The following is a 27,417-nucleotide window of genomic DNA, read 5'->3' on the forward strand; positions in this document are numbered from 1 at the left end:
CTTAAAATCTCTCATTTACAAATGAAGACAAATACCACTAAACTATGATAGTCAAATTTAATTTTTAAATATTAACTCTTAGCATTACATTTTAACCATAGAGTCATATACCCAAATTCATATATGAACCTACTTAACGAAGCACATACGACACCGTTCCATCTCACCCCCTGCACAGACGACGACACAATCTGAGACGCTCGCTCGTCCATCCACAGGACCACAGCAGCTTCGTTAGCTTTGAAGAGAGATGGAGGAAGAGAGAGCGAGGAAGAAACTACTGATACTCTACGCCACCCAAACCGGAAACGCTTTAGACGTCGCCGAGCGAGTGGGCCGCGAAGCCGAGCGCAGAGGCTGCCCCGTCCACCTTCTCTCCCTCGACCAATACGACGCCGTAAGTAGTCCTCCCTTGCATTCAATTTTGTTCTTCTTCTGAACAATAATTGCATTACCTGAAGAATAATTTTCTAATTTTTCTGTTTTACTTAGAGATGCTTAGCTCAAGAGGGCACTGTAATTTTTGTTGTTTCAACCACTGGCCAGGGAGATACTCCTGATCCCATGAAGGTAAAAGCTTTTGCTTTTTCCTAGCAATTCAGTTAACTCGTTTATTTACTGTAATTCTCCCATGTGGGTAATGTGATAAAGGTTAAATATGTGAAAAAGATTGCATCTTTATGTGTATGCAGGGGTTTTGGAAAGATCTTCTGCAGAAAAATCTGAGTAGGCAATGGCTGGAGGGACTCCGTTACGCTGTTTTCGGATTGGGTGATTCCGGTTACCAGAAATTCAATGTATATTGTTTTGTGCCATTTCTTTAACTTCTGCACGATTGTTTGTTGCAGCCTGTTGTATGCTTGATGAGTATAAAGTGTTGCTTTTTGACCCGTTAATTTATATGGAATTTATATGCTTGTGACGTTCGAGTTGTGGTTTGCAGTTTGTGGCAAAGAAGCTTGATAGGAGACTTTTGGACCTTGGGGCAACCCCGATTGTCCAAAGAGGTTTGGGAGACGATCAGCACCCGTCAGGGTACGATTTTGATTCCTTTTTTTTTTTTTTTTTTTTTTTTAAATTTTCAAAATTAGTTAATGAAATCTTGCTATATGTAGAAACTGGGATGATGTATTTTCTTTTACCGTTAACAGTTACGAGGCTGCTCTGGATCCTTGGATGGCATCATTGTGGAATACGTTGAATAAAATCGATCCCAACTACTTCCCCAATGGCCCAGACTTTTTGATTCCATATGAAAATTTTATGGCGAAACCAAAGGTTCGGATTCTATATCACGACATTGACAAGGTGGATTCACAAGTTTCATCTAAATCAGGTAATTTGGCTGTTTATAGTTCCCTTCTTTCTATAATCGTGTATTTGCAAATATCATTTTACGGACCAATAGTTAGAAATCATGTTTCTAAAAGCAGTATGCATTTTACAGACTGATAAGTTTTCAGACTCTATTAAACGGCATGTCACAATCCTTTTTATTTCCTTGCCTTTCCCCCTTTAAACCCAAATAAATTTAATGTTAAATAAGGCATGTTTGATTTCAGATGTGTACGTCATTTCTGTTGAGCTCATCCTTGCATAGATTTTGTATGTAGTGTCTGATTAAGTCATGCCTCTGGGGTTTTCTCAGACTTGAATCACATTGTGCTGCAGATTGAAGGGCACGCAGAATGTCTCCTGTGAAGTTTTCTCTTGACAAGCCTGACTGCATTCTTAAATTGGTAATGTTAGAATGCTAATATTACCTGTGTGTCGAAAATTCTGGTAGTTCTAAATTCAGAGACCTGTTAATTTAAGTTTGTGATGTTTTTGTTTCATGCATTCCTTAGCTCAGTTAAACTTTTGTCTTGTAGGTAAAAAATGAACCACTGACTAAATCAGATTTTAAAGACAAAGAGGTGCATCACTTCGAATTTGAATTTGTTACATCTGTAAGTTGCCTACTATGTGCTTGTTACCAGTTTATTTTTGTTTCAACCAATGTATAGCATATTATTCTGTTTGTTTCAAAGTGAAAAGTTTCATTTGATATGCCAGCCTATTCCCTATGAAGTTGGTGACGTCCTTGAGGTTCTCCCCAGTCAAAATCCTGCTGCATGTGGATGTTTTCATACGTCGTTGTAATTTGGACCCTGAATCATTCATCACAGTGAGTATTTTCATTTGTATATTGGTTGAAATTTTGAGCCGTGCTACCTTAAAATTTTTACTAAATAAACTATTGAACTTTGTTGGAACTTGTTTTATTTCTTTTGATTAATGTACTTATACTTCGAAAACAATTTTTAGAAATCTGTTTACAAGAGAAGGAAACATGTTGAAGGATTATTTATACAATTCTCCATCGTCTGACTTTTTGTTCTTAAATACTTTTGGCACCGTTGATTTCAGGTTCATCCTTCAGAAATGGAGAATCAACTCCTTGATACTTGTATCCCCATCAACCTAAAAACTTTTGTTGAATTGACAATGGATGTTGCATCAGCTTCTCCTCGACGCTATTTCTTTGAGGCAAGAATCTAGCCTGTAACTCATGGATTTCTATTAGCAAACTTCTGATAAAAAGTACCCACTTCCTGTTTATACACATGTTAGTGCCTTCAGTTGATCTTCCTTGAATATGTTTCAGGTCATGAGTATGTTTGCAACTGCTGAACATGAAAAAGAAAGACTTCAGTATTTTATCTCACCTGAAGGAAGAGATGATCTATACCAATACAATCAGAGGGAACAAAGGACTGTTCTGGAGGTTTTAGAGGATTTCCCCTCTGTTCAAATGTCATTTGAATGGCTGGTACAGTTGGTTCCTCCTTTGAAAACAAGGGCTTTCTCCATCTCTTCGTCCCCAGTCCGCCCACCTCAATCAAGTTCACTTAACAGTTAATGTAGTATCATGGACAACGCCGTTCAAAAGAATTCGAGCAGGTCTCTGCTCAAATTGGCTATCCAAGCTTGATCCTGAGCAAGGTATGTCATATGCTGTACATGTAAAGCATATTATTAACAATACAAATGATTAGAATTACCATTTCAAGTCCTTGATTTTTGTTCTTTTGTGATAAGCAGGTGTTTATGTTCCAGTGTGGTTTCAGAAAGGTTCCCTTCCTCCCCCACGACCATCACTTCCTCTCATTCTCATTGGACCTGGAACCGGCTGTGCGCCTTTTCGTGGATTTGTGGAGGAAAGAGCCATACAAAGTTTGACCGAATCAACTGCTCCAGTGCTGTTCTTCTTTGGATGCAGAAACGAGGACAATGATTTTTTGTACAAAGATTTTTGGTTATCCAATTCGCAAGATGGTGGGGTACTTTCAGAAGCAAAGGGCGGGGGCTTTTATGTTGCCTTCTCAAGAGACCAGCCACAGAAGGTCTACGTACAGGATAAGATGAGGGAACATAGCGAGAAGGTGTGGAAGCTGCTGATGGAGGGGGCGGCTATTTACGTTGCAGGTTCTTCAACAAAAATGCCAGCAGATGTATTATTAGCCTTTGAGGAGATTGTTTCCAAAGAAAGTGAGCTTCCACAGGAATCAGCAGCGAGATGGCTTAGAGAACTGGAAAAGGCTGGCAGATACCATGTTGAAGCGTGGAGTTGAGCGTCGCTGGAATCATGACTTTGGAATCTTCCGGTGAGAACCAATGATTGAATTTTTCACGAAACTTAATGGATTGAATTTGAGTATGGTCGCGGAGATTTGCTAGTAGTAGTCGTAGTAGTAGAGATAATATCTATTCAAGGAGAAAGATTTGAATTACTCTCTCCTCATATTGTACTGTATTGAGAAAAACTCTCTGCCTTTCACTTCTCACTTCCTCCTTGCCATCTTATTCGGGGTGAACGCGTTATTGCACTTGATATTAACATTTCAAAGTGAGATATGTTTGGTTAATAGTGCTTTTTATTAACGTTAACGGTTGTCGAGGGGATTACACTAGTTAACTGTACAAAATGTTAACTGGGTGATTGTACTGAAATGTGTATGATATATATAGTAATAAGAGTCGACGTAATCACGTGCAAACAGAAAACACACAGAGATGACGGGTGATCACTACTAAATGACTTGTGAATAAAACATGGTATCACTATGTCGGGGGACTGAAACCGTGCGTCCGCCTCTTATACTCAAGTTCAAATTCCCCTCCCAATCGAACTATCTATCACCGAGTTCTCTTTCATCTTGGGTCGGGTTTTGATTGGGCTATCCAGATAGATTTACTCTAGGCCCTTCAACCTTGGGCCTGAGTTACCTAACCAGCCCAAGAAGCAGAAACAAACAAGGCAGGAGAGAAACAGATATCTCTTCACATGAACAGATATCTCTGTCCGTCTCTGAGTCTCCACTCAAAGCGGAAGATAAGAACTTTAACAGAAGAAAGAAGAAGAAGAAGAAGAAGATGTTATCTTTGGGAATGGGAATCGAGTGCCAGGCGAACCTAAAAGCCGCCGCGTTGGGGCTGAAGCTGCCGCAGCAGAAGCTTCTTTTTGTCAGCAGTGTTAATCAAAGAGCATTGAATTTCAAGCCGAAGGCTTCTTCTTTCTCTGTTTCTCACTCGCTGCGGGAGCTGAGGCTCGGACTTACCCTCGCCGCAAGAAACGTAAGGCTCTCCGCCGCCGCAGAGTCTCTGGTCGCTGAAGAAACGGCCACCGATGACGAGGCCGCCGACACCGCCCCGGAAAAAGAGGTTTGTTTTTTTCTTATCCTCAGTATCTCTGTTGAGTTGGTGTGTTTGTTGTATGTCTTGTTTTGTAATTGAGAATTGTTCTGCTTTTTTACTGGGTTCTGTTTGGTTGCTGAGAAAATGTAGCCATAGGCTAGAAAGTGAAAACTCAACCCTGTAACATTGTAATTTTCTTTTTTGGTTTAACATAATTGTGTTTATCAACATTTATAAGCATGAAGCTGTTGTTATGGATTGTTCTAAGAGGGCTAAAAGCGTTTTCTGATGACCAAAATCACTTCTAACCTAAGGGCTGGTTTGGTATTGTCGTGATTTGAAAAAAAATTACTTCTGTAGTGCTGTGAGAATAAACAGCTGTGAAATAAAGTAGCAGAGTGTTTGGTAAATTTTTTTGTAAGAGTGCTTTTGAAAAAAAAAAAGTAATATTATAATGTTTGGTAAATTTTTATGTAAAACAGATGTGAAAAAAAATCGATTTTTCAAAACTGGGTTTTGCAGCTTCTTGTTTTTAGCTTTTTTTCACAGCCCAAAACTGTGAAAAAAAACTGAAGCTGAATGTTTACCAAACACAAAAACAGCTCCCAGCTTTTTTCAGAAGCACCTCAGTACCAAACCCAGCCTAAGAGTCTCCAGCAGAAGTGCTTATGAACTGAAGTGCTTACTAGAGAGACAGTCCCAAACTGCTTGTCACATTCTTTCCATTGGTTTCCGTTTGGTTTCATACATCTGCAATTTCCAAATGGTCATGTAGTTAAACTTGTGTTTCGGTTTTTGGATGATGTAGAAGCTGGGAGTGGTTGTGAAGCCATTTGAGAAACCGAGGCTCGTATTGAAGTTCATTTGGATGGAAAAGAACATCGGCATTGCACTCGACCAGATGATACCTGGTCACGGCTCCATTCCTCTCAGCCCGTATTACTTCTGGCCGAGGAAAGATGCGTGGGAGGAGCTCAAGGTCTTGCTCGAGAGCAAACCTTGGATTTCTCAGAAGCAGATGATTATCCTTCTCAATCAGGCTACCGATATCATCAATCTGTGGCAGCAGAGTGGCGGAAACTTGGCGTAAGATTTCATGTAAAAAAAAATTATGAGTTTTGAGCTGCTTTGTGTTATACTTAGCAATTCTCTTTTGTAGCACATTTTGGTTATTTCTGAACCACATTTTGTTAAATTTGAATTAAATATGGACTGTATCCTCGGATGATACGACCGTTATCTTCCGATCACATTGTTTCAGTCGAAATTCTTTTCGTGTTTGCGACTGAATCGTGCAGTTCAATGCGTTGGCATGCATCAATCGATCCCAAGCTACGGTTCTGCAGGAGATCCTTCCGGAAAAGTGCATTGCAAAGAGATCTTTTGGTTCTGAGCTGAAGGAGTCGAGATGGACGTTCGCGTCCATTTACTTGGAACACTCTTCATCCATCTCAGTTAAAGATGCACGTCGATAACAGATTTCGCAGCTACTTCTGCATAGGCATCTTCCGAGTACTTAAAACATGAATACGAATTACGAAAATCATAAGGGCTAGGTACGAAAATATAAAACCGAAATCACCCACTTTTTTGCAAGAGAAAAATTCTGTATAGAATATGGTAACCAATATTTAGAAACAGAGAAATTATGCCATCCAAAACATAAAAAGGGGGATCGACACCGTCTGCTGGGAGATGTAAGACAAGTAGCTGAATAAGAGTATAAGAAACCCTATTAAACTTAAACCAACATGGCAAAGAGTTGAGACACTGAAAAGATAGACCAAAGAAAACCCAGTTGCCATCATCATTCCTCAAACTCGTGCATGTGATCGAGAAGATAGTTGGCCGCCAGCTCCTCGTTCTTGTTGCATGCAAAGTATACCTCCAGCACTAGCGCCCGATCGAAACCCATAGCTTCTAGCTGCAAGAAAAAGTTTTGGATTGTCAATCATGACCTAAACAATGATATTTCACACATACCAAGTGGAACAAATGCACTTGTCACATGTGCAGAGAAATAACACTTACGCGTTCAATGGCCTCTCGCTCTTCAGGGGTGACGGTCACAGCCTGCGGCACTGCTGCACCCAACTGCTCCAAAAGGTTCCTGAAACATACAGAGTTCAATAACTTAGAACCCTGTGTATTTTAATTATCAACAAAGATTTTTTAATTGCTTCAATGGACAAGTAGGGCAGATTTTCTAACCCTTCACCCCCTTCAACGGGTTCATTAATCAAGCGTAAGAAGTCAGCTTGATGAGCTTGAATGAGCTGCATTAGATGTGGATTTTGTTTCCCCAACTCTTGAAGCATAGGCTGCAGCAAGATAAACCATCGTGAGTCCTCAAATTATAATTAAAAACGACAAGCTTGGCCAAAGTGAGAAAATTAAAGGAGAACAAAATAATACCTGTAGAATTTGGGGGTTGGCTTGCACCATAGCTCGCAAGGCTTGGAACTGAAATAATGAGTTGGAAGCTCAGATACCTTTCTCAATCATGCATATAAACAATAAGCGGATTCACAAATAAAAAAGATGCTATATACATACCTGGGGACTGTTGCGTAGGAAATCCAAATTGCCCGCACCGGCATTTGCACCCATGTTGGGAAGGCCCTGATTCAACAAGAACAGTTATTCACTTGGACAGTATAGGATATAAAGAGGTACATAGATTACTAATTAACAGCCTCTACCTGTGGAAAAAGATCAAGTGGGTTTGCATTGGGCCCACCAGTAGGTGCTACTGGTTGTGGAGCCTGCGCTGGAGGATTTGCGATTTGCTGCCTGTTCACCAGCAGGAACTTGGGCCGCTGGTGGGGCTTCAGCTTGCTCAGGAATGCCCTGACATGTGTATCAATATCAGTTTCTGTGTCAATCCGACAGTAACATCCAAACATGCTTCCTATGCATGTAGGAATACTTTATATGGAATCAAAACAATTAGCTGATGAGGAGTAAAAGACCAACAAAGTAAAAGTTTTCATTTTCGAATTTTACACAAGGTCATGACAACAAATATGTACTAAAAAAAATTACAATATATGGCACTAACATCTGACGGACATCAATCAATAATCTGTCTTATTTTCATTTTGGATGTTCTTTTGAACAGGAGATAGACTATAATCCAACTCAAATCACCCGCCAATTTCAATGGTCTATGTAGTTGTGCGAGGGAATGGATCATACCCAACACCATTGAGCACCATTGTTATAAAAGAGAATATCACAACGTACAAGGTGTTTATCAACAGAAAGCTTAATGGTCAACAAAACAGAGACAAATAATTTCTCTACTGCTAAATGACACAGGTGTTAGGTAGAAAAACAGAGGCATTACCTCCCAATTAATCAAAATTAACATGTGTTTTCTTCCTCATTTTCAGTAATCAAACTTCTTCTATCTACATTGCCCAACTAACATCAAAACAAAAGAATCAAAATATCAAAGTTGAGTACTCACAGAATATAGGTACTCAACAGCCCTTTCAGGGTTGTTAAAAGCAGCCCGTAAAGCACGGACAACGGTTTCCCGATCCCAACTTCCTCCACCCATATCTAGAATTTGCTGAACGGTAGACTCTAAAGTAGTTCCTGCAACTAGGTTTGATGCAGCTTGCCCATACACATCTGATCTTGAATCAGTAGGAGCTACAACAGCAGCAGTTTGAGCGGCGGGCTGTGGTCTGGACCAAAGAATGTAATAAAATTATCAAATATAAAAGATGAAATTCAGGTTGAACAGTGAACAATCAAGACGGCCTTAATGAGTTAAAACAAATTAAATTATATATAACTCAGAATACTTCTTAACTAGAGGCCATAAATGAAAATTAACACACTTACAAACGAGCCATTTATTGGTAACACAAAAATTATTTAAATGATAAATAAAACAATTTAAAATTGAAAAAGAAAACGATAAGCAACGGATAAAAGTATATTGTACACTCAAAACCATAAGCAAGTCAAAATTACTATAAAAATTTAGGTAGCAATTGAATATTGAAATTCGTCCTCTACTTTGGTAAAACTATATAATATGACAAAAATATGTGGTTTTCACTAAATTGAAATGATAGTATACTTCATATTGCACTGATCAGACTGAAAAAATGTTGTTTCGCATGCTAAGGAAATACCAGAAAGCTAACAGTTATAAGTCTTCCATCCAAACAATTTTAGATGAGTGATTCAAAAGAAAAAATAGGTGTGACAGTATACGCACTCCGCCACAACTGGTGCAGGAGCTGGAGCAGGAGCTGGAGCTGGAGCTGCTGGGGGTGGTGCGGCAGAGGTAGGAGCAGTACCAGCAGGTTGGGCCTGCAAAATAGTAGACAACATAAGATGGAACTCCAAAAATTAAATATAATACTGATAATTTTTTTATTGTATACCTCATAATAAGGTTCTTGGCAGGAATGAGGAACTATATAATGAACATCTATACGACTACAATTCACCCACAAAGTATATGCAACTTCATGAGTACAATTCCCCAACAAGAATCCCCCATACATCATTCTGCCCATATTCACAAAAAACCTTTTCCAAGACAAAGAAATAAAGATGTGCTTCCTTCGGATTATTAAGGAAAAAACGATTTTTTCTATCCATGTGGTCTAATAAAAAGATTACCAAAATCACATGCACTACCAATGTGAAAAAAGGTCATTCCAAAACAATAATACTAAATACAGAAACTGAGCTGATTTACCTGACTTGTGGCTGCACCTTGCTTACTGGAGGCTCCGGCTGGTGAGGCCTTAGGCTGCAATTGACAATTAGAACATAATTAAGTAATTAGGATCTGTAGTTTCATTAAAATTGCAAGTGTTTCAGCATGTAAGTTCATTAAAAACACCACCTTGCTACAAGATTATAGTAATACAATTAATAGAAACAAAAGACAACTCATAATACAAAACAACATAAACCAATCAAAAAGGGATAATTAATGGCTATCGCATAAACCAACTTCACGCTTTAATATTTTCTTTAAGATTATCAAGCCCACTTAGAAATTCTTTCTTTTAAAGATTGAATAAAATAGTAAATATGAGCACAGTTTCACATCTTACAATTACAAATCCTGTAAAAAAAATTACAACCCAGTCGTTTCTTAAGTAATCCCAACAACAGTAAGAAAAGCAAACTCACCTTGGTTAACATTATCACGATAAAACTATTTTCAGCAACATTATTTTGTTCTAGAGTTGTGTCATCCTTAAGAACTTTCCCCTGATGAATAAGCATCTGTTGTGGGGCAGGGTACACATCTGCACCCTGTGCTGTCTCTATAATTGTCTTGACATCAGCCACCTGGGAGAAACAATTAACACAATAATTACCACAATGAACTGAAAATCGTAAAATGGGATACAAAAAAAGTTGTTGAGGAACCAAAAGTAAGTGCACGAGTTGCTTAGTGTCAGTGCATATGAAGTGCGCTACGTAACGAAACAGGCACTTGAAATTAATCAGGTTCGATCATTCTTCCAATCCTATCTAGGATTCAGATTACCAATTCACTATAGACCATGAATTCGAATCAACGCAAAAAGGATAAAAGATTACAGATTGAGTCCAAGTTAACTAGAAAACTAAACGCTCATGGAGTTGCAACCATAATCCAATTAACATGAACCTCTCCGAGTGATCAAAGCTGAAAAATTCCGCAACAATGTCAATGTTTGACTATAACACTAACGCCAAAGCTAAATAATTTGCACAATTGAACAATAAATTCACTAAAACTTCAACCAAATTCTACAATTATGCAAACCAAAACAGCGAACAATCAAACAATCTGAACTCCAACAATACCGGGGCGCGAAAAGCCCTAATTAGCATTCGCCCCAAAACCCTAATTACCCAAAACTGAAGCGATTAACATCACGAATTAAGCACAAAATCAATTGAATTTTCAGTCGCCGATGGTTAAAATAATTTAAGATACGTATATGCATGTTTTTATACCGTCTCTTCGAGTTTCACTTCGATCTCGAAGTTTGTGCCCTTCAAAGTCTTGACAAAAACCTTCATCGTTTTCTCCGACTTGCACGATTCGGGCCAATTCGTAGAGTTTCGATTCTCCGGCGAGACTCCGATCTCCGGTTGGCGCCGGTCACAATTTCCAGAGAGAGAGAAGAGAGAAACGAGAGAGAGAGCACGAAGTCACCGTGATGACGAAAAGCAGTAGTCTTTGTTCTCTCGGTGATATAGTAGCGCTACAGAATGGAGGAGGTCCGATCCAGTAAACTGGTGATTTCTCGTGTTGTATTTTTATAGGCCAATGAAAATATGCCACGTGTACCGTATGTGTTATCTATCGGTGAGGATTGAGGAACTGAGGATTGAGAGATGGTCTAGTTTGGAGAGGATACGAGTTTTTGGCTTCGTGAAGAAGTAAGGGAAGATTTGGATTTGGTATATTTTTTCCTTTTTTTTTTTTTTTTTCTCTGAAGAAAATAAAAACATTTACAAAATGATATTCTAAATTATACTAATCAATACTATCCAAAAAAAAATATATATATATATATATATACACACACTAATCAATATGTAGGAGGATTCAACTTTTGTAATCCTCTTAGGATACGTTTGTTGTACCGGACTATTTCGGACTAGACTAGCTTCGGAGATTAAGTTGAACTGACTTAGATTAGACTAAGTCAAACTAAGTTAGTAAAGCGTTCAGTGTTGGCAAAAAAAAAAAGAACAATTAATAAATTATAATATTATAATATTTAATATATATCTAATAATATTTTATTATGAATTCAACCTTTTCCTTCTAAAAATTCTAGACACTCTTCTACGGTTCTACCTCTCTCTAGAGAGTACTTTCCTCCTCTTTGGTTTCATCGCCCATTCTTTCATTTCCTCCCATCTTTTTTCCTTCAAAATTCTTCAAAGTTCAAATCCATTTTTTCTGCAGAAAACTTCAAAATCATTTTTCCTGCAAAATCGTCGCAAAGCTACTCTCTCCTCCCTTTCCGTCTCTCCATCTCTTTTTATCCCCAAAGTTACTCTCTCCCATTCTCTATCCATTTTTCTCTGAAAAAGAAAATTATCTGGGAAAAAGAAAATTATCAGGGAAATTTCTGGGAAGTTTTGGGAATAAGGAAGAATTATTCTATTGAAATTGTTATTGTTATTGTCTTGCTTTAATTTTTTTTTTTTTTTTCGAATTTTGGTGGCTGGATTTTGAGATTTAGGTTGTGGGTGGAATTGGGTTTTAGATCCGGGCATGGGTGGGCAAACAGAGTTGCCCAGAATCATGCTTGCAAACATCGTATGCAGTTCTGGAAACAGGACTAGTAATCCCATGGTTTTTGAGGGGGTTCGCTAAGACCGGCTAATCCCATGGTTAGTCGAGGCGAGTGAAGGTTAGTGTCATTAATGTTAGTCACAATGGGTAACAAACAAGGGACTGGACTAACCTTTAGTCCAGTCCAATCTAGTGAGAGTTAGCGAGGGCAAACAAACATCCCCCTTAAAGAAGCAAATCCCAAGAAACGAGTCTAAATTCTAATCCACATTTGCAAAAATTTTACGAGTTGGGTGATTAGAAATGATTGAGTGCTTTTAATGAAAAGCATGATAATTTTCTTATTTAGCTACCAAAATGATATTCTAAATTATACTAATCGATATTTATGAGGTTTCTAAATAAGTCCGCTAAATTAACAACTCATCGACGAAATAGAGAACCTAAGATCTTGATGTAAGGGAAGAACCTAGAACTCGATCTACGGCCAAATAGCAACTAGTACGTAAGAATACACATTTCAAGCAAAACTCAAAGCGATCATAACGCTGATCCCCTTACCTACATAGCCATTCTTGCAAATCCGAGTCAGGCATACTATGTTTGATGGTTGAAGCATCCCTTCTCGATCAAAACAAGCATACGACACTTCTAAGGAACATTCGCACTTTGATTCGGGAGCTACTTCGCGAATATTGTGCAAGGGGGAAATGGCTGTTGTCTGCGCACTCTCCGAAAATGACAGAACTATACTCCAACAGCGCAAAGGCAATAATGTCTTTTGCAACCCTTTCTCCTGGTGTTTGTGAAAAAGAGTGACGAATCCATTTTTTTGGTTGGTCATAGGTTGGTCCAAAGAACGAGAGTTGGCTTCCTTAAATCCATTGTTCCTTAGACTAGCTCTCGTAACGGAGGCCCAGCCCATCAACACAAAACCTAGGAACTAAAGTAACAAGCATCCCCGAAAATAAAAAACCAAAGCTTTCGCATTTCTCGACTCTTCCTGCAATGTTAGCTCAAGGTTGTAGCCTCTGAACTCAATTCAGGTACACATATTCTCTCTGCTTTGATTTTTCTCATCACTTTTTCGATTGGGCACCGACAAAGTTTCGAACTTGAAATCATTAAATTAGTTCGCAACCTCGCATGTTGTCTTGTCTTCCACCACCTGAGGAACTGATAGAAATCTAGGACTGCCATTTAACTTACTCAGCTCAAATCTTCTCAAATACCCTCGATTTTTGTTTGTTTGTTGATTGTGTTTCAAGTGTCCTATGTTTTGGATTTGTTACAGTGTTTAACGTTTGCCGTAGTTGTTGTCTCTGTAACTGATTTCATGCAGGAAACGTTACTGGTGAAAGAATGTTTAATGTTTGATGCTAAATTGTATTACTGATGATGTTTCTTCATCTGGGTTTTGATTTAGTTGATGTTCATTGAATGGAGTTGTAATAATTTTTCATAAAAACCCTTTTTTTTTTCGATCTTCGATATATATATTTTTTATATTAAAAGAGAGAATTTTTATGATAATTTGTACTACAGGAAGTGTTTGATCTGTATACATTTACACTGAGCAAAAAAAATGGAGGAGGAAGAAGTGAATCGATGTCAGATACAGGAATGGTACCCAAAGTTTAAATCTTTGTCTATCAAAACCCGAATTCATGAACTTCCGGAATCCTTTGTCCAATACCTTCTCGACGATTCAGGGCCCTTCCTTCTCCCTGTTTCGATCTCAAATGACGATGCATTCCCCAATAGAATTCATAATCCGGAGGAGGAAGACGACTATCAAGTATCAGAAGGGTCTGGTGATGAGTCGGAGCAGCCTTCTATGCCGCCCTCTTTCCCCGAACTTGAGTTGGAGGTCAAGGAATCGATTAAGTCCCTTGGAGGTTCTGTGTTCCCTAAGCTAAACTGGAGTGCACCAAAAGACTCGGCTTGGATCAGCACAACTGGGAGCCTCAAGTGCTCTTCGTTCAGTGAGATTGCGCTCTTGCTACGATCATCTGACTCATTGGTCCATGATCTGTGTCACGCATATGATTCCTGCAGTGACAAAACCTCAACAAGGCCGAAGAGTTTCTTCCTTGCGCTACGGCAAATGGTACCAGTCCCTCAAGCCAGAGATGGAGTTCCGTTGCTTTGTACGAAATCATAATTTAGTTGGAATTTCACAACGTGAGGTCACTACTTGTTATCCTGCTCTGCTTGAAAAGAAACACAGCCTTCAAGCGTTGATCGAAGACTTTTTCGTGGATAATTTGATGTCCAGATTTGAATCAGAAAATTACACCTTTGATGTATATGTGACACAGGATGATCGCATTAAGGTTGTGGATTTCAACCCATGGGGCGCATTTACGCTACCTCTAATGTTTACATGGGAGGAATTGGATCAGATTCGAGGGGATGGTGTTGAATTCAGAATTGTAGAGAGTCAGTTATCCGTTAGGCCAGGTCTGAAGACAGCCGTGCCGTTTGATTTTTTGGACACAAGTGCTGGGAGTGGCTGGGACCAAGTTATCAGAAATGCTGATGAAGAGTTGCAGCAGCAAACTAGGAACGGTCAAGCAGGTGCTTAAGGTCATCACTGTTTTGACCGTTCGAATTAAACTCTAAGATGCTGTTTCACATATCAACTGTACTTGCCAGGTTGAGTATGGAGCTTGGATATTCCATTTGAGGCCGTGCCTAAGCAAGAAACAAAAATTTGCAGCACGTTTATGTATTTATTACTTTCATCCTCGAGCTTTATCAATGCCATTGATGCAAAAGTGATCAGTGAATTGGCCAAATATCTATGTCTTCGTACTCGCTCTTTCGTTGCTGCAGCATTAGGTATAAAGGAATTCTCTTAAGATGGGTAAGTTTGAGTTCTTAAATTTCTTGTTGGATTCGGTCAGTTTAGTTCGAAATTTGTTTGTGGTTTCATGGCTCCTACTTCCTCTGCCTCCTGATCTGCAATACATGCTCGTATATTAGCCCGAATTCTCGTTAACTTATGAGAGCTGATTTTCACACATCCGTTTTAGTTTTTCACACAGCCTTTTTCACTTATTGCCAAACAACCAACATGATTAAACAAGGGTACGTTGGAGGACAAGAGAGTCTGTTTATCATTTCCCTATACTTGGCTACTTAGTCCGTACGGTCAAGGATTCATTTCTCATTGCCTACAAATCACAGATTGATATATGTAGGTAACTTATTAAAAACACAAAAGAAAATGTGTTTGCATAGGTAAAGTTTTGAGCCGAGTGGAAACTGGTTAAGCTAAAATGATCTCTTGACACATTCGTGTACAAGTGATGGGCTCTCTAATTGACTCAAGCTGGAACTTTTAGGTGGGCTTATTGTATACAATATATCCAGTTCTTGATGAACCAACTCTCCATCTTTTTATGTTGCAAATGGACCTTAAAAATGGAAAGGTGGATCATGGAAAATATTGCATTTTTACACACTTAATGGAAAGTTCTAAAATTTTAGTGAACTTTGTTGCCAAAATTAGAAATTGGCAATTTCAGACAAGACATGTTATACTACATAAAAGTTACACAAATATGACCGTACAAAGCATCTATACTAACCACTTGATGTACGGAATTCAAATGTCATGGTTTTGTTCTCCACTTCATAAGCTCTATATCTTTTGTGGCTCATGCCCTTAATTGTAAGGGCAACCTGCCCCATAAGAATATGTTCCATTTTTCTTGCTTTCCTAACCTGTATATTTTCTCCCTTCCCATACTTTTTGACTCATACAGTCAACAATTCCTCTCTAATCTCTATCATCCCTTTTCATAATTAAATTCTTAAAGTAATGGTAATTTAATCATGATCAGATTATGATTCCGCAATTCCTTTCCGCTAACGATGACAATTTTTAATCTTAGTTTAAACAGTAATTAAACATTTGGATTTGTATTATGCACCGACGAACCAATCATTAACGTCCGATAAGGGTACTGCAAATTGATGGAACATATCCAAAGATTCTTGGAAAACTGTTAATTAAGCTAACTACCTCTTTTAGCAGGTCTTGATCAACTTGTTAATGCAGATGTCTGTGTACTAGTTTAATTTGATCAATTCTTAATCGAGATACCTAAAATATCTGAACTTGTTTACTTTCGGTTGGGTTCCCTCAACCCCACTTGGGTATCGGGGAGATATCTAATTAAACAGATTAGAAGATTCGGTGTGCATGCTTAGAACACACTAATGTCAACGACCAAAGCTGATCGAATACTTACACTGGTGGCTGTGCACGTTAATTAAACTTTACTTAGTGTTCATACTTCATCCATCATCAATCTGCATGTGTTATGCATGTCTATGCATTATTGTGAATATTATTCAGACTGTCAATTTGAATCATTGATAATGTTGATTGTGACATGAACGTTTGATATTCATGTTCGCTTACAGTTGAGGAGTCTCAAACAATCACAAACAAGTACCAAAAATATACGACTTGTGATTCGTGTAATTAGTCATATATATCCATATTTTTGTGATTATCAGGTTTAGTATCTATAAATATTGATGACGCATGGACAATATTTACAACTGCACCGGTTCTGTATATTATAATGCAGAATTTGTAACACCTTTCGAATTATTTTCGACCTGCAGCCTGGAGACACCATCTACAAGAGCAAGGAGAAGAGTATGAGAAGAAAGCTGCTGTGTACAATGGTGGAAGGGCATGTGCAAGCCAATAAGGAATTAGGAGGAAGCACTGCACCTGCACGAGGCAAATAATGATAATGTTATTAACTGATGCAAAGCATACAATGCAATGTGATGAAATTCATGTATATAATCTACCTGCATATACAAAAGCTTACATACGCATATATTTATGTAAAAGTTGTTTCACGAATCCCAAGTTGCAGGAGAGATATACAGATTATGCATTATTAATCTTGATCCATGCACCATGAACTCGATTAATCGTACGTTTTAAGCAAAGATTAACAAAAGAATTAGCCCTCATTCGATACTTTTAACTTTGATCCCACCTGACAACTTGCTCTTGGTTTTTTTTGGCATGCAGGGGATGATAAATTCCACATCACACTCACACTATAGTCAGAGCAGCATCTTCTTTGGATTTATTTTTTATTTTAACTTTCTTTTAGTAGTCACCTTTGGAATTAAAATTGACTCAAAAGGTCCACCAAGTCAAGGTAGTCTATTGAAGAACGCAATGGCCGAAAACCCCTAGTCACACTTGGATTTCACATATATTTTAGATTAAGTTATCATTAGCAGTACTTAAACCAAATATGACATGGAAAGGTATTGCATCAAAACTCGATGTGTATATATTAAACTGAGTAAATCAAATGAAAGAATCATGTGATAAATCCTGTTATGAAATGAAATTTGTGCTTTTTATTTGTATTGTGTCACCTTTTTTGAATTCGTCTAACATTTTGAAGAGCAGCGATAAAATTTAAAAACAAAAAAAGTTTGAGGTTACAACAATTAAGCACAAAGAGGGACAGAGCACCCAAACACAAATCAACCCAAACATTCAATTACAAGTAAGTCCGCCAAAAAATCCGGAGGTTCCTCGAACCAAGATCGAGAACCATCACTGCGAAGGGCAAATCTTGCAAGACGATGGGCCATTTCGTTGGCCTGATGACGAATAGGGGCTGGAACAACTCCAGTGATTGCCGACATGAAAGCTTTGGCATCCTCAATAACAAGCCCGATGAAAGACCTATCGGCTGAATGTCCCTGCAATGCAGTCGTAATCTGAAGAGAATCACACTATAAAATGATGCTGGACAAGCCCCTTTCAACAATCATCGCCATGCCCTCCCTAGCAGCCAGAACCTCCGCATGTGCCGGAGAGCACACATTGTCAAAACGGACAACCCGAGCAGCTACGAACTGACCATGCTCATCTCTTGCTATAATGCCCACTCCACCTTTTTATGGATGTTGTGCATAAACCTTAGCTATATAATATATGTGTATATGTAATATATAGGTTGATTGTTTAATTTCCACCCAATTAAGTAGCGAACGTAACACAAATATTATAAAGGTCATTGTCATTTATGTGAGTTAAATTAGAAATCTCTTACTTATAAGTAAATAAGAATACTATTAAACCACATTACTAGTTTGTTAAATACATCAAGACATCAGAAATCCCATTTACTTGTACAGAAGGCTAGTGAGTGTATGCAGGGATTGGGGAACAAAACCTGGCAGATTGTGGGAGGGAAAATGGAGATTGGAGATCCCGTCACTCATTGGATGAATTTGACGGTAGGATTCCCTTCTATAATTAAAGAGATATTACATCTCATTTTTTATTTTCAACTTCTAGAGAAAATAATTGGAATTAATACAATTAGCTACCCGATAGCACCCACCTACCTATGAAACATGAATTCCTTTTATATTAGACCTACTTGTCGATTTGCTCTCCGTACTTGTACAGAGCTATCAATCTATTTCTTAAGCTTTAATTTTAGCCGGTTATTCCCCCTAAACTTTTACAAATAGCCAATTTTCCCCCATGATATTAGATTTTGAAAAATTTCCTCTAACTTTCCATCAATTCTGGTCACGTGGACAACACATATCAACTGTATGAGAGCAAAAGTAAGTTTGTTTGGGTAATTGGGTGCAAAGTCATTACTTGTAGCTGCTAATTGTACTCTCATGACTAATTCAAACAGAAAGCATATGGAGTCAACTAGCAGAAGAGAAGAAAGAAGGAAAAAAAAAGAAAAGAAAAAGCAATCTATTGTCCACATTAGGGACCTAAAATTATTTATTACCCTCAAACATTTGCCATGTACCCAAAATGGATAGGAAACTGAATGAAAAATTTCAAAATCTAACATCATGAGGAAATTTGGTTAATTATAAAAGTTTAGAGAGATAATCGACTAAAATTAAAATTTAGGAGAAAATTAACAACTTCTTATAAGTTCAGAAGAGGAGAAGCAAGCTCAGAAGAGGAGAAGTCGACAAATGTCTCTTTATATTAAGGCCTTTCTAGGGTCCGCATGGCCTCCACTGGGCATGCGTGGGAATATAGACCAACCTCTCAAATCACAAATGTTTAAGAAACTTCTAAAATGTGGTGGTTTTTTAATTTCTGTTTTGGTTTTACAAAACAAGTTATATACGCAACTTCTTTTTGCATTTTTAGGCCAACAGAAAGAAAGGGAGAGAAAAAGTTAGATAGATCGATGCATGAAATAGAAATTTGATGTGATTAGTAAAACTGTAAAACAAGGGTTATGGGTTGTCCATGACAACAGAATAAAGCAATGCTTGTCACAATGTACAAATTTTAATCCAAACATTTCTGTGTGCTTCTATCAAGCCAAAAGATTTAAAAAAAAAAATAAAAACATTTTTTTTATAATTAAAAATAAATGCTGTGTGCTGCTAATAGAAAGTCGTGCTTTATAAGAATTTTACAAATGAAAATGCGTGTCATGTGTTGGGTATATGAACACTTTTATCTATAAAAGTGAATCCGTATAATTTTTCAAACTTTTTTACATCGATAAGATGTTATGCTCAAAATTATATCATGTATTACACCGAGCTTGTTGTTTTCTGTTTGATTGAACAACTTTTTTGTTTATAGGTTAGGTTTGTTGGGTTTTTACCTACTCGTCTCGGGTTCGAAATTTTCTAATTTTCTAAATTATTGTAATAATTTCGAGCTTTCCCTCTCTCCTATTATTGAATTCGATCAACATTCATGCAACATTTAGCCTGATCCTATCATTGGATTTTTTTTTTTCGATACAATATATTTGTATTTGATTGAATCAAAAGTTCGACGCACAGTTTCGTCTTTTGGGAAAAAATTAAAAGGAAAGAAGCATTCATGCCAGATTAGATTTGTATGCCACCAATTCAAATTAATTACAAAGAATTTATGATAGATTACTTTCCTAATTGTTGCTTATATGCTTATCAATTATAGTAGTAAATATTGAATGAAAGCTATATATGGTGACGAGTTTCTCTAGATAATGCATATATGGCATTTTCTTGAACAGATTTACTATATTAGTTCGGTATTTTATATATTTATTTTTGGTTGGATAGTTTGGTTGGATTGCCTAGTTAGTCACTTGGTGAACTTTGCAAAATGTTAGTGTCAATCGACCGACCGCATATCGACGACACTCACATTTTGGTACATCCGCACTGTGGAAAACCTCGATTCCCCAGTCCCTGGAAAATCACTGGGAAAAAAAGGTCAACCCAGGACAACTACCGAACGAGTAACCCCCACATGTGTTTGACAATTGACATGCATGTTCTTCCATGCCGTTAAATTGAATCCCGAACAAATTCCACTTTCCAGTTTTAGTAAAACTAAGGATTCGATTTTAACAAGATATATGGTTAAAAATTAAAATGCAAGCACTACAATTCCCCCTTGGTCCAACCAACCAAAGAATATTTCACCCAATTTCCTTCTTATTTTATGAATATTTTCGCCTTTTTATTTTATTTTATATATATTAATAAAATAAAAAGAAAAGCTAGCGTTACACTACACATATTTCCTAATTAAAAATTGCTGACAGGCCTTCCTCTTGGCCATTATAAATTGGGTTGTCGCGGCTACCTTCACATCAAAACATCACACACTCCCTCACTCTTTTGTTTGAGTGTGGGACGTCAGAAATTTGCAACAAAAAAAAATCCTCTGTTTTTCTTCTCCTTGTTTTGTTTGATCACCACCATGGCTGCGGTGCTCCTAACAACTCTGCTGGTCATATTTCTTGGCTTATTACTAAGAGTTGCTTACGACACTCTCTCATGCTACTTCCTAACCCCAAGACGCATCAAGAGAACCATGGAAAAACAAGGAGTGCGAGGCCCTAAACCCCGCCCTCTCAACGGCAACATCTTGGACATGGCCACCCTCGTTGCGAAATCAACCTCTCACGACATGCACACAATCGACCACGACATCGTCGGTCGCCTCCTGCCCCATTATGTCGCATGGTCCAAACAATATGGTTCGCAAAATCTTTCAATTTGATCACCACATCGATCACTATATAAAGCTTATGTGTTTTTTCTGATAACTTTGTTGGGTTTTAGGAAAAAGATTCATATATTGGAATGGAATTGAACCCCGGATGTGCTTGTCGGAGACAGAATTGATCAAGGAGCTTCTGTCCAAGTACAGCACCATCTCCGGCAAGTCATGGCTTCAACAGCAAGGCTCCAAGCATTTCATCGGCCGCGGATTACTGATGGCCAACGGCGAAGATTGGTACCATCAGCGCCACATCGTTGCACCGGCATTCACAGGAGATAGACTCAAGGTATGAATACGATGATTCTTAATGTTTCTGTAAATTTTTAGAATAATGGTACGGTATATGTTGTTAGTATTTCAAAAAAAGTCATTATACAGTTCTCTCTAGCAAAAAACAAAAAAGAAAATAAAAATGCATAATGACTATTTTACCGTGCTAATAACAATTTCTTGAATTGAATTATCATGATTCAATAATAATTGTGATTTTGATTAATTTTGGTGCGATTTTCATTAGAGCTATGCGGGGTACATGGTGGAATGCACTAAAGAGATGCTCCAATCGCTGAAAAATGAGATAGGGACTTCAGGGAAAAGGGAGTTTGAGATTGGAGAATACATGACAAGGCTCACAGCCGACATAATTTCGAGGACAGAGTTCGATAGCAGCTACGAGAAAGGGAAGCAGATATTTCGACTGCTCACTGTTCTGCAGCATCTATGCGCCCAAGCAAGCAGGCACTTGTGCCTTCCCGGAAGCCGGTAAGTAGTATACAGAAATATTTGAGGTGCATTTTAGAGAGGATATCTAATTGGATTCGTTTATGTTTTTATAAATAAAGAAAAACTAATGAAATGATTTGAAAATTTTGAGTTTTAATAAAAGAACAAAAATGTGTTGTAAGTGAATGATACCAGGAGTGATTTTTTAAAGCAAAAATATCATTTTGGTTAAAAGTTAACAGTACTAGAAATGTTTAATTGAAACTCCTATAAATAATAAAAAGAGCCAATATGCTTCTTTTACGTGGTCACGCTTTCTTATTCTTAATTTCTTTAGCAGAGTCCATGTTTTTCCAATAAGCATCTCTTTGTATTTTATTAGGTTTGTTTCTATTTATTTTATAAGTTATCATAGTTTTTTTTTTTTTGTCAATTGTAAATCACTTTCAAGAGTAAGTTGTTGAACGGCTTCAAAATCATGACATATGTACTAATTATTTTTTTAGGTCATACTAATTTATTTCAGATGCTGAAAATTTTTAATTCAGGTTTTTCCCAAGTAAATACAACAGAGAAATAAAATCTCTGAAAATGGAGGTGGAGAGGCTGCTGATGGAGATAATCCAGAGCCGAAGGGACTGTGTTGAGATCGGTCGGAGTAGTTCTTATGGAAATGATTTGCTGGGGATGTTGCTCAATGAGATGCAAAAAAAAAGAGGGAATGGTTTCAGCTTAAACTTGCAACTAATCATGGATGAATGCAAGACATTCTTCTTTGCAGGACATGAAACAACTGCCCTTTTACTCACTTGGACTGTCATGTTACTAGCCAGCAATCCCTCTTGGCAAGAAAAGGTTAGGGCTGAGGTGAAGCAAGTGTGCAATGGTGGAACACCATCTGTTGATCATCTTTCCAAGCTCACTTTGGTAAGCAAGCTTACTCTGTATCTTTAAAATTATTGTAATTAGCTTTTAGTTGTTTTGGTGGTTTGGTATCGTGGGCATTTGGGCCATGAAATTACTAAAAAGTTCTGTGAGAAGGGACAAGATATTAGAGCCACTAAGAAATGCTTCCAAATTTTTTTAAACAAATATAGATTTTTTGGCATGGTCTTAAAGGCTAAAACTTCACAGATACCTGTAAACCTAAGTTTGGATTTTACTCAGTTGTATTAAACTAATTGACTAGCAATTTTAATAAATTTTCAGTCTACTACACTTCCTAATAAAATATTTAATTTTGAATGCAAACAACTAAATAATGTGTCCAAACTAGCACCCAATTAAGTTAGTAGTATAAACAATTTTACTACATTTTTAACTCTTCATGTTGGCATTAAGCAAGAGAGTGCCCCCTAATCTACTCCTATCCGTAGTCCTTGGCACAACATCTTAGTTTTGTGGTTCTACTTAATTACCAAAAGCCTAATTTAAAAAATTAAAAAAAAAAAAAAACCAGAACACCAAATTGAAGTTTTTTAAAAGGAGATTAGCTGGTAATAGAGATCGACTTAGTCAAAAGCAGGTCAAAAGGCTTGGCAGTGGCAATGTCTTGCATGTCTAGTAATAAAAAAACTTTAATAAGCCTTACCAAGCTAGCTAGGTCGCGCCTATTATTATATCTTAAATTTATGCGTTCTTTTCCCAACAGGATTCTTTCCGGATCCTTTTGGTAAGAATATGTGAATTGTATCTGTTTATCATACATCATGCGATTAATTTTTGTCAGATGTTGTTTGTGTATAATTTTAAATAAAAATATTTAAAATGATTTCTAACTGTACTATGTATGATAAATGGACATGATTCACAGATTTTCGAAATCTTAACAAAGAGAATTTGGCGAGGATCCGGATTCGTTCTTTTCCAAGCCATTTTCCTAGAGTTTTAGTCTGAGCTTATCGGTCACATTATTTTTTTTCTTTGATTTTTTGCAGTTAAATAGGGTAATAAATGAATCACTGAGGCTGTATCCACCAGCAACTGTTCTACCTCGAATGGCTTTTGAGGACATCAAACTTGGTGACTTACATATTCCAAAGGGGCTATCGATATGGATTCCAGTGTTGGCTATTCACCACAGTGAAGAGCTATGGGGTAAAGATGCAAATGAGTTCAACCCTGAAAGATTTGCTTCTAAGTCCTTCACACCCGGGAGGTTCATTCCATTTGCTACCGGTCCAAGAAATTGTATTGGTCAATCTTTCGCTATGATGGAAGCTAAAATCATATTAGCGATGTTAATTTCACAATTTAGCTTTACTGTTTCGCCTAATTATCGTCACGCTCCAGTTATTGTCCTCACCATCAAACCCAAGTATGGTGTTCAAGTATGCTTGACCCCCATAGACCCTTCAAATTAGCATACTGATTTTGGGATTAGCGTTTGTCATTTGAGGAGCTAGGGAGCTTGAGATGGAATTTTGGTCAACTTTATCTTTCTAATTTTTGTTTCTTGAGTTATAAATAGTGAAGAGAATGAGACTGATATAATGTTTGAGCGGATTAATCAAACAAGTAAATGTCAATAAAAATGTATCATAATGATTATTCTCTCTAAGCTATCTTTGATGCATATATTCTCTTATTAAATCGTATTTGATGCATATATGTTATATTATCAAACTATTAACTTACTGTATTCTTATTTAATTTGATGGTGGGTGCAGATTAACAATCCTAGAGTTACTTGAAAGTCTAAACTTGCAATTATACAATGAGGGGATACGAAAAGAGACAATTAACGATATAACTAAAGCAAATCGAAACACGCACAAAGCTTTGAGTTAAAAAGGGTTTCCTTCTATAAATGAATGATAGATTGATTCTTTTCATTCTATCAGATTGATTTAACAATGTGCTTATCTTTCAAGATTAATTAAATAAGCCACGGGGGGGGTGGTAGGTCAGGATCTTCCTTTTAGAAACTTCATTTAAGGGAATTATAGAGGGACAAGGATTGTTTGTCCTTTCACTTTCGGTGCTCTTTTATTTTGTGTGATTACGGTTAAGCCACATTTTATATTGTTTTTTTTTATAGAGATAATAAGACAAAAATGAATAATAATATAAAATATTAACGTAATTTAACCGTAACCATACAAATAAGAAGATAGAGCACGGAAAATGAGAAGACAGACTATCTTTGTCCAATATAGGGTGCCTTGGCAGCTATCCTATCAACTCCTTACACCAATCTATGATTCTTCTGCGCATCCCCACTACTCAATTTTTTTCTCACTGTTTGTTTGGTTTCCAACTAGCATTTATTTATTTCTCTTCTCTGTCACTGTCTAATACACTGCATACGAGAAATTCCAATGCCACATTTTTAGGAGAGTGTATTAGAATTTGATATATTTTAATAGATTTATAAATTTATAGAATTTTTTGGAGTTTAATTGATTTGTAGAAATTTAATGTAAAATTTTGATTCAATTTCCTCAAAATCTCATGGAGGAATGTGAGATTTGTGAATGCTTAAAATACACTAAGAAATCTCTCAAATTCCCTCGAATTCCTCCACTTTTTCAAATTCTTTAAAATCAATTTCCAATTGACTACATCCGGAATGTTATGAACTGCTTTGAAATCCTAATTGAATACACCCGAATTTCTAAGGATTTTAATTAACTATCTTAAAATTTTGATTGAATACACTTTTAATTTTAGAGAATAACTTAAAATCCTAATCGAATACCCCTATATTCATTAAAAGAATTAAAATCCCTCAAAATTTCACTTAAATATGACTTCATTAAGAAACCGTGATGCTCTCCATCCCAAGTCTCGAAAGTTTTTTAACCAATTGCAATTTCTTACAGTTTCAGAATTAAATTCATGTATTTTTTTTGGTAAAATTAAATTCATGTATTTGATCCATAGTCAATTAGATTTTACCTTTATTTCCCTTCACACAAGAATAGTTTTCTAACAGAAGTAACTTTCTCAAGTAATTTTTCATCAATACAGTTGTTCTTTGTATTAATTAACATTCACAGTAGGAATCAAGAATTCAAAGAAATCTTAAGAGAGAAGAAAGGAAACTGAATTGTATTTCACTAGAGGAAAAACAGTTATTACAACCGACCTTATCCTTTACAAATGAGAGAGAAATTGCATTTATACACTAACATTCAGTATAGGTAGCTTAGGACATAAGCCACAATTGATGTGGCAATACTACTGATGTGGCAAATACTAATATGATATACATATCCAATACCCTCACCCCCATCAATCTTAGCTAGGATAACCAAGCTTATGATTGAAACAATGCTTAAGAAAATCAAGTCCATGTAAACCCTTAGTAAGAACATCATCCACTTGATCTTGAGTTGGGATGTATTGCACAACTAAGTCACCCTTTTGAACTCATTCACGAACAAAATGTACATCAGTTTCTAAATGCTTAATCCGAGAGTATTGAACAGGAATCAAGCTTAAAACTATGGCTGATTGGTTATCACAATCAATAAGTAGAGGTGACCCTAAAACTTCATGAAGATTTTTGAGTAACAGTCGAATCCAAGAGATGTCAGTTGTGGTATGAGTTAAGACTCGATATTCTGCTTTTATAGAACTCCTGGAAACAGAAGCTTGTTTCTTGGACTGCAAGAAATCAGATTATCTCCCAAGAGTACCACATAGCCCGTGATAGGTCTTCGTGTGTTCAAGTCAGCTACCTAATCTGTCACTATATGCAGTAAGAGACAAAGTTGAGGCTGCAGTAAAAGTTAAACCACATTTAGTTGTCCCTTGTAAAAATCGCAGGATCCTTTTGACCATTCCAAAATGTACATCAGTAGGAGCACTCATATACTGACATACTGTGTTAACTGCAAATGCTATATCGGGTCGAATAAAAGTGAGGTATTGTATGCCTCCTACAAGACTGCGATATAAAATGGGATCATTCAACAGTGTACTTTCAGTAGTAAGAACTTGATTATGTGGCTTGCATGGAGTAGAACATGGTTTGCAGTCATCCATAGCAGCCTTATGAAGAAGATCTTTTACATATTTGGACTAATTCACAAATATGTCACCATTGGATTTTTAAGAAACCTGAAGTCCAAGAAAATAAGCCAATGTGCCTATATCCTTAAGATAAAAAACTATACTCAGAGTATTAATCACATATTGAATCACTGTAAAATTGGAACTAGTGATGATGATATCATATACGTACAACAACAATATAACTACATGATCATCTTTCTTTTTGACAAACAAGCTGGAATCCGAGAGAAAAGCTTCAAAACCAATAGTTATCAAATAGATTGTGAACTTATCATTCCAAGCTCTTGGAGCTTGTTTTAAACTGTAAAGAGATTTAACTAGTTTGCGAACATGAGATGGATAACTAGAATTGACAAATCCCTGAGGTTGCTTCATGTAAAGCTCTTCTTGTAATTCTTCATGCAAAAAGTGTTTTTCACATCCAATTGTCTTAAATCCCAATGACGTATGACAGCAAGAGCTAGAACCAATCTGACTATAGTATGCCTTACCATTAGACCAAAAGTTTTAGTACAGTCCAATCATTTCTCCTGACTAAAGCCCTGAGCAACTAATCTAGCTTTGTATCTAGATATGGAACCATTTGAAATTTCTTTTGATTTTATATACCCATTTACTACTAATGACATTCTCATCAACAGGAGGA

General features: G+C 37.0%; 5 protein-coding genes across 5 annotated transcripts; 4 read left to right on the forward strand and 1 right to left on the reverse strand.

The window, feature by feature from the left end:
- Positions 1-215: 215 nt before the first annotated feature.
- LOC103947822 (NADPH-dependent diflavin oxidoreductase 1) lies at positions 216-3,908 on the forward strand. Its single transcript, XM_048578074.1, is given in 14 exon segments — positions 216-397; positions 493-570; positions 693-797; positions 944-1,035; positions 1,152-1,336; positions 1,649-1,672; positions 1,675-1,739; positions 1,872-1,949; positions 2,056-2,115; positions 2,117-2,167; positions 2,410-2,529; positions 2,648-2,863; positions 2,865-2,985; positions 3,085-3,908. Coding segments are annotated over 14 exon segments (1,872 nt in total). The 5' UTR covers positions 216-250; the 3' UTR covers positions 3,615-3,908.
- A 412-nt stretch (positions 3,909-4,320) lies between these two features.
- LOC103947821 (30S ribosomal protein 3, chloroplastic) lies at positions 4,321-5,921 on the forward strand. The gene is made up of 2 exons (XM_009358782.3): positions 4,321-4,704; positions 5,486-5,921. Exons 1-2 carry the CDS (start codon positions 4,417-4,419, stop codon positions 5,765-5,767), a joined length of 570 nt encoding a protein of 189 aa, XP_009357057.2. The 5' UTR covers positions 4,321-4,416; the 3' UTR covers positions 5,768-5,921.
- Positions 5,922-6,244: 323 nt separating this feature from the next.
- Positions 6,245-10,889, reverse strand: LOC103947820 (ubiquitin receptor RAD23d). Its single transcript, XM_009358781.3, is given in 12 exon segments — positions 6,245-6,601; positions 6,709-6,787; positions 6,889-6,998; positions 7,093-7,140; positions 7,234-7,299; positions 7,380-7,452; positions 7,454-7,527; positions 8,150-8,372; positions 8,915-9,009; positions 9,404-9,457; positions 9,847-10,008; positions 10,666-10,889. Coding segments are annotated over 12 exon segments (1,167 nt in total). The 5' UTR covers positions 10,732-10,889; the 3' UTR covers positions 6,245-6,484.
- Positions 10,890-12,863: 1,974 nt separating this feature from the next.
- On the forward strand, positions 12,864-14,763 carry LOC103947819 (cell division cycle protein 123 homolog). The gene is given in 3 exon segments (XM_009358780.3): positions 12,864-13,008; positions 13,508-14,066; positions 14,068-14,763. Coding segments are annotated over 2 exon segments (1,002 nt in total). The 5' UTR covers positions 12,864-13,008; positions 13,508-13,547; the 3' UTR covers positions 14,551-14,763.
- A 5,866-nt stretch (positions 14,764-20,629) lies between these two features.
- LOC103947823 (cytokinin hydroxylase) lies at positions 20,630-24,270 on the forward strand. The gene is made up of 5 exons (XM_009358785.2): positions 20,630-21,000; positions 21,086-21,312; positions 21,544-21,788; positions 22,298-22,676; positions 23,687-24,270. Exons 1-5 carry the CDS (start codon positions 20,721-20,723, stop codon positions 24,110-24,112), a joined length of 1,557 nt encoding a protein of 518 aa, XP_009357060.1. The 5' UTR covers positions 20,630-20,720; the 3' UTR covers positions 24,113-24,270.
- The last annotated feature ends 3,147 nt before the right edge of the window (positions 24,271-27,417 follow it).

This window comes from the organism of the source record quoted next, unplaced genomic scaffold (genome assembly GCF_019419815.1).
Source record: "Pyrus x bretschneideri cultivar Hongxiangsu unplaced genomic scaffold, Pyrus_bretschneideri_v1 Contig12, whole genome shotgun sequence".
Lineage (NCBI taxonomy): Eukaryota > Viridiplantae > Streptophyta > Magnoliopsida > Rosales > Rosaceae > Pyrus > Pyrus x bretschneideri.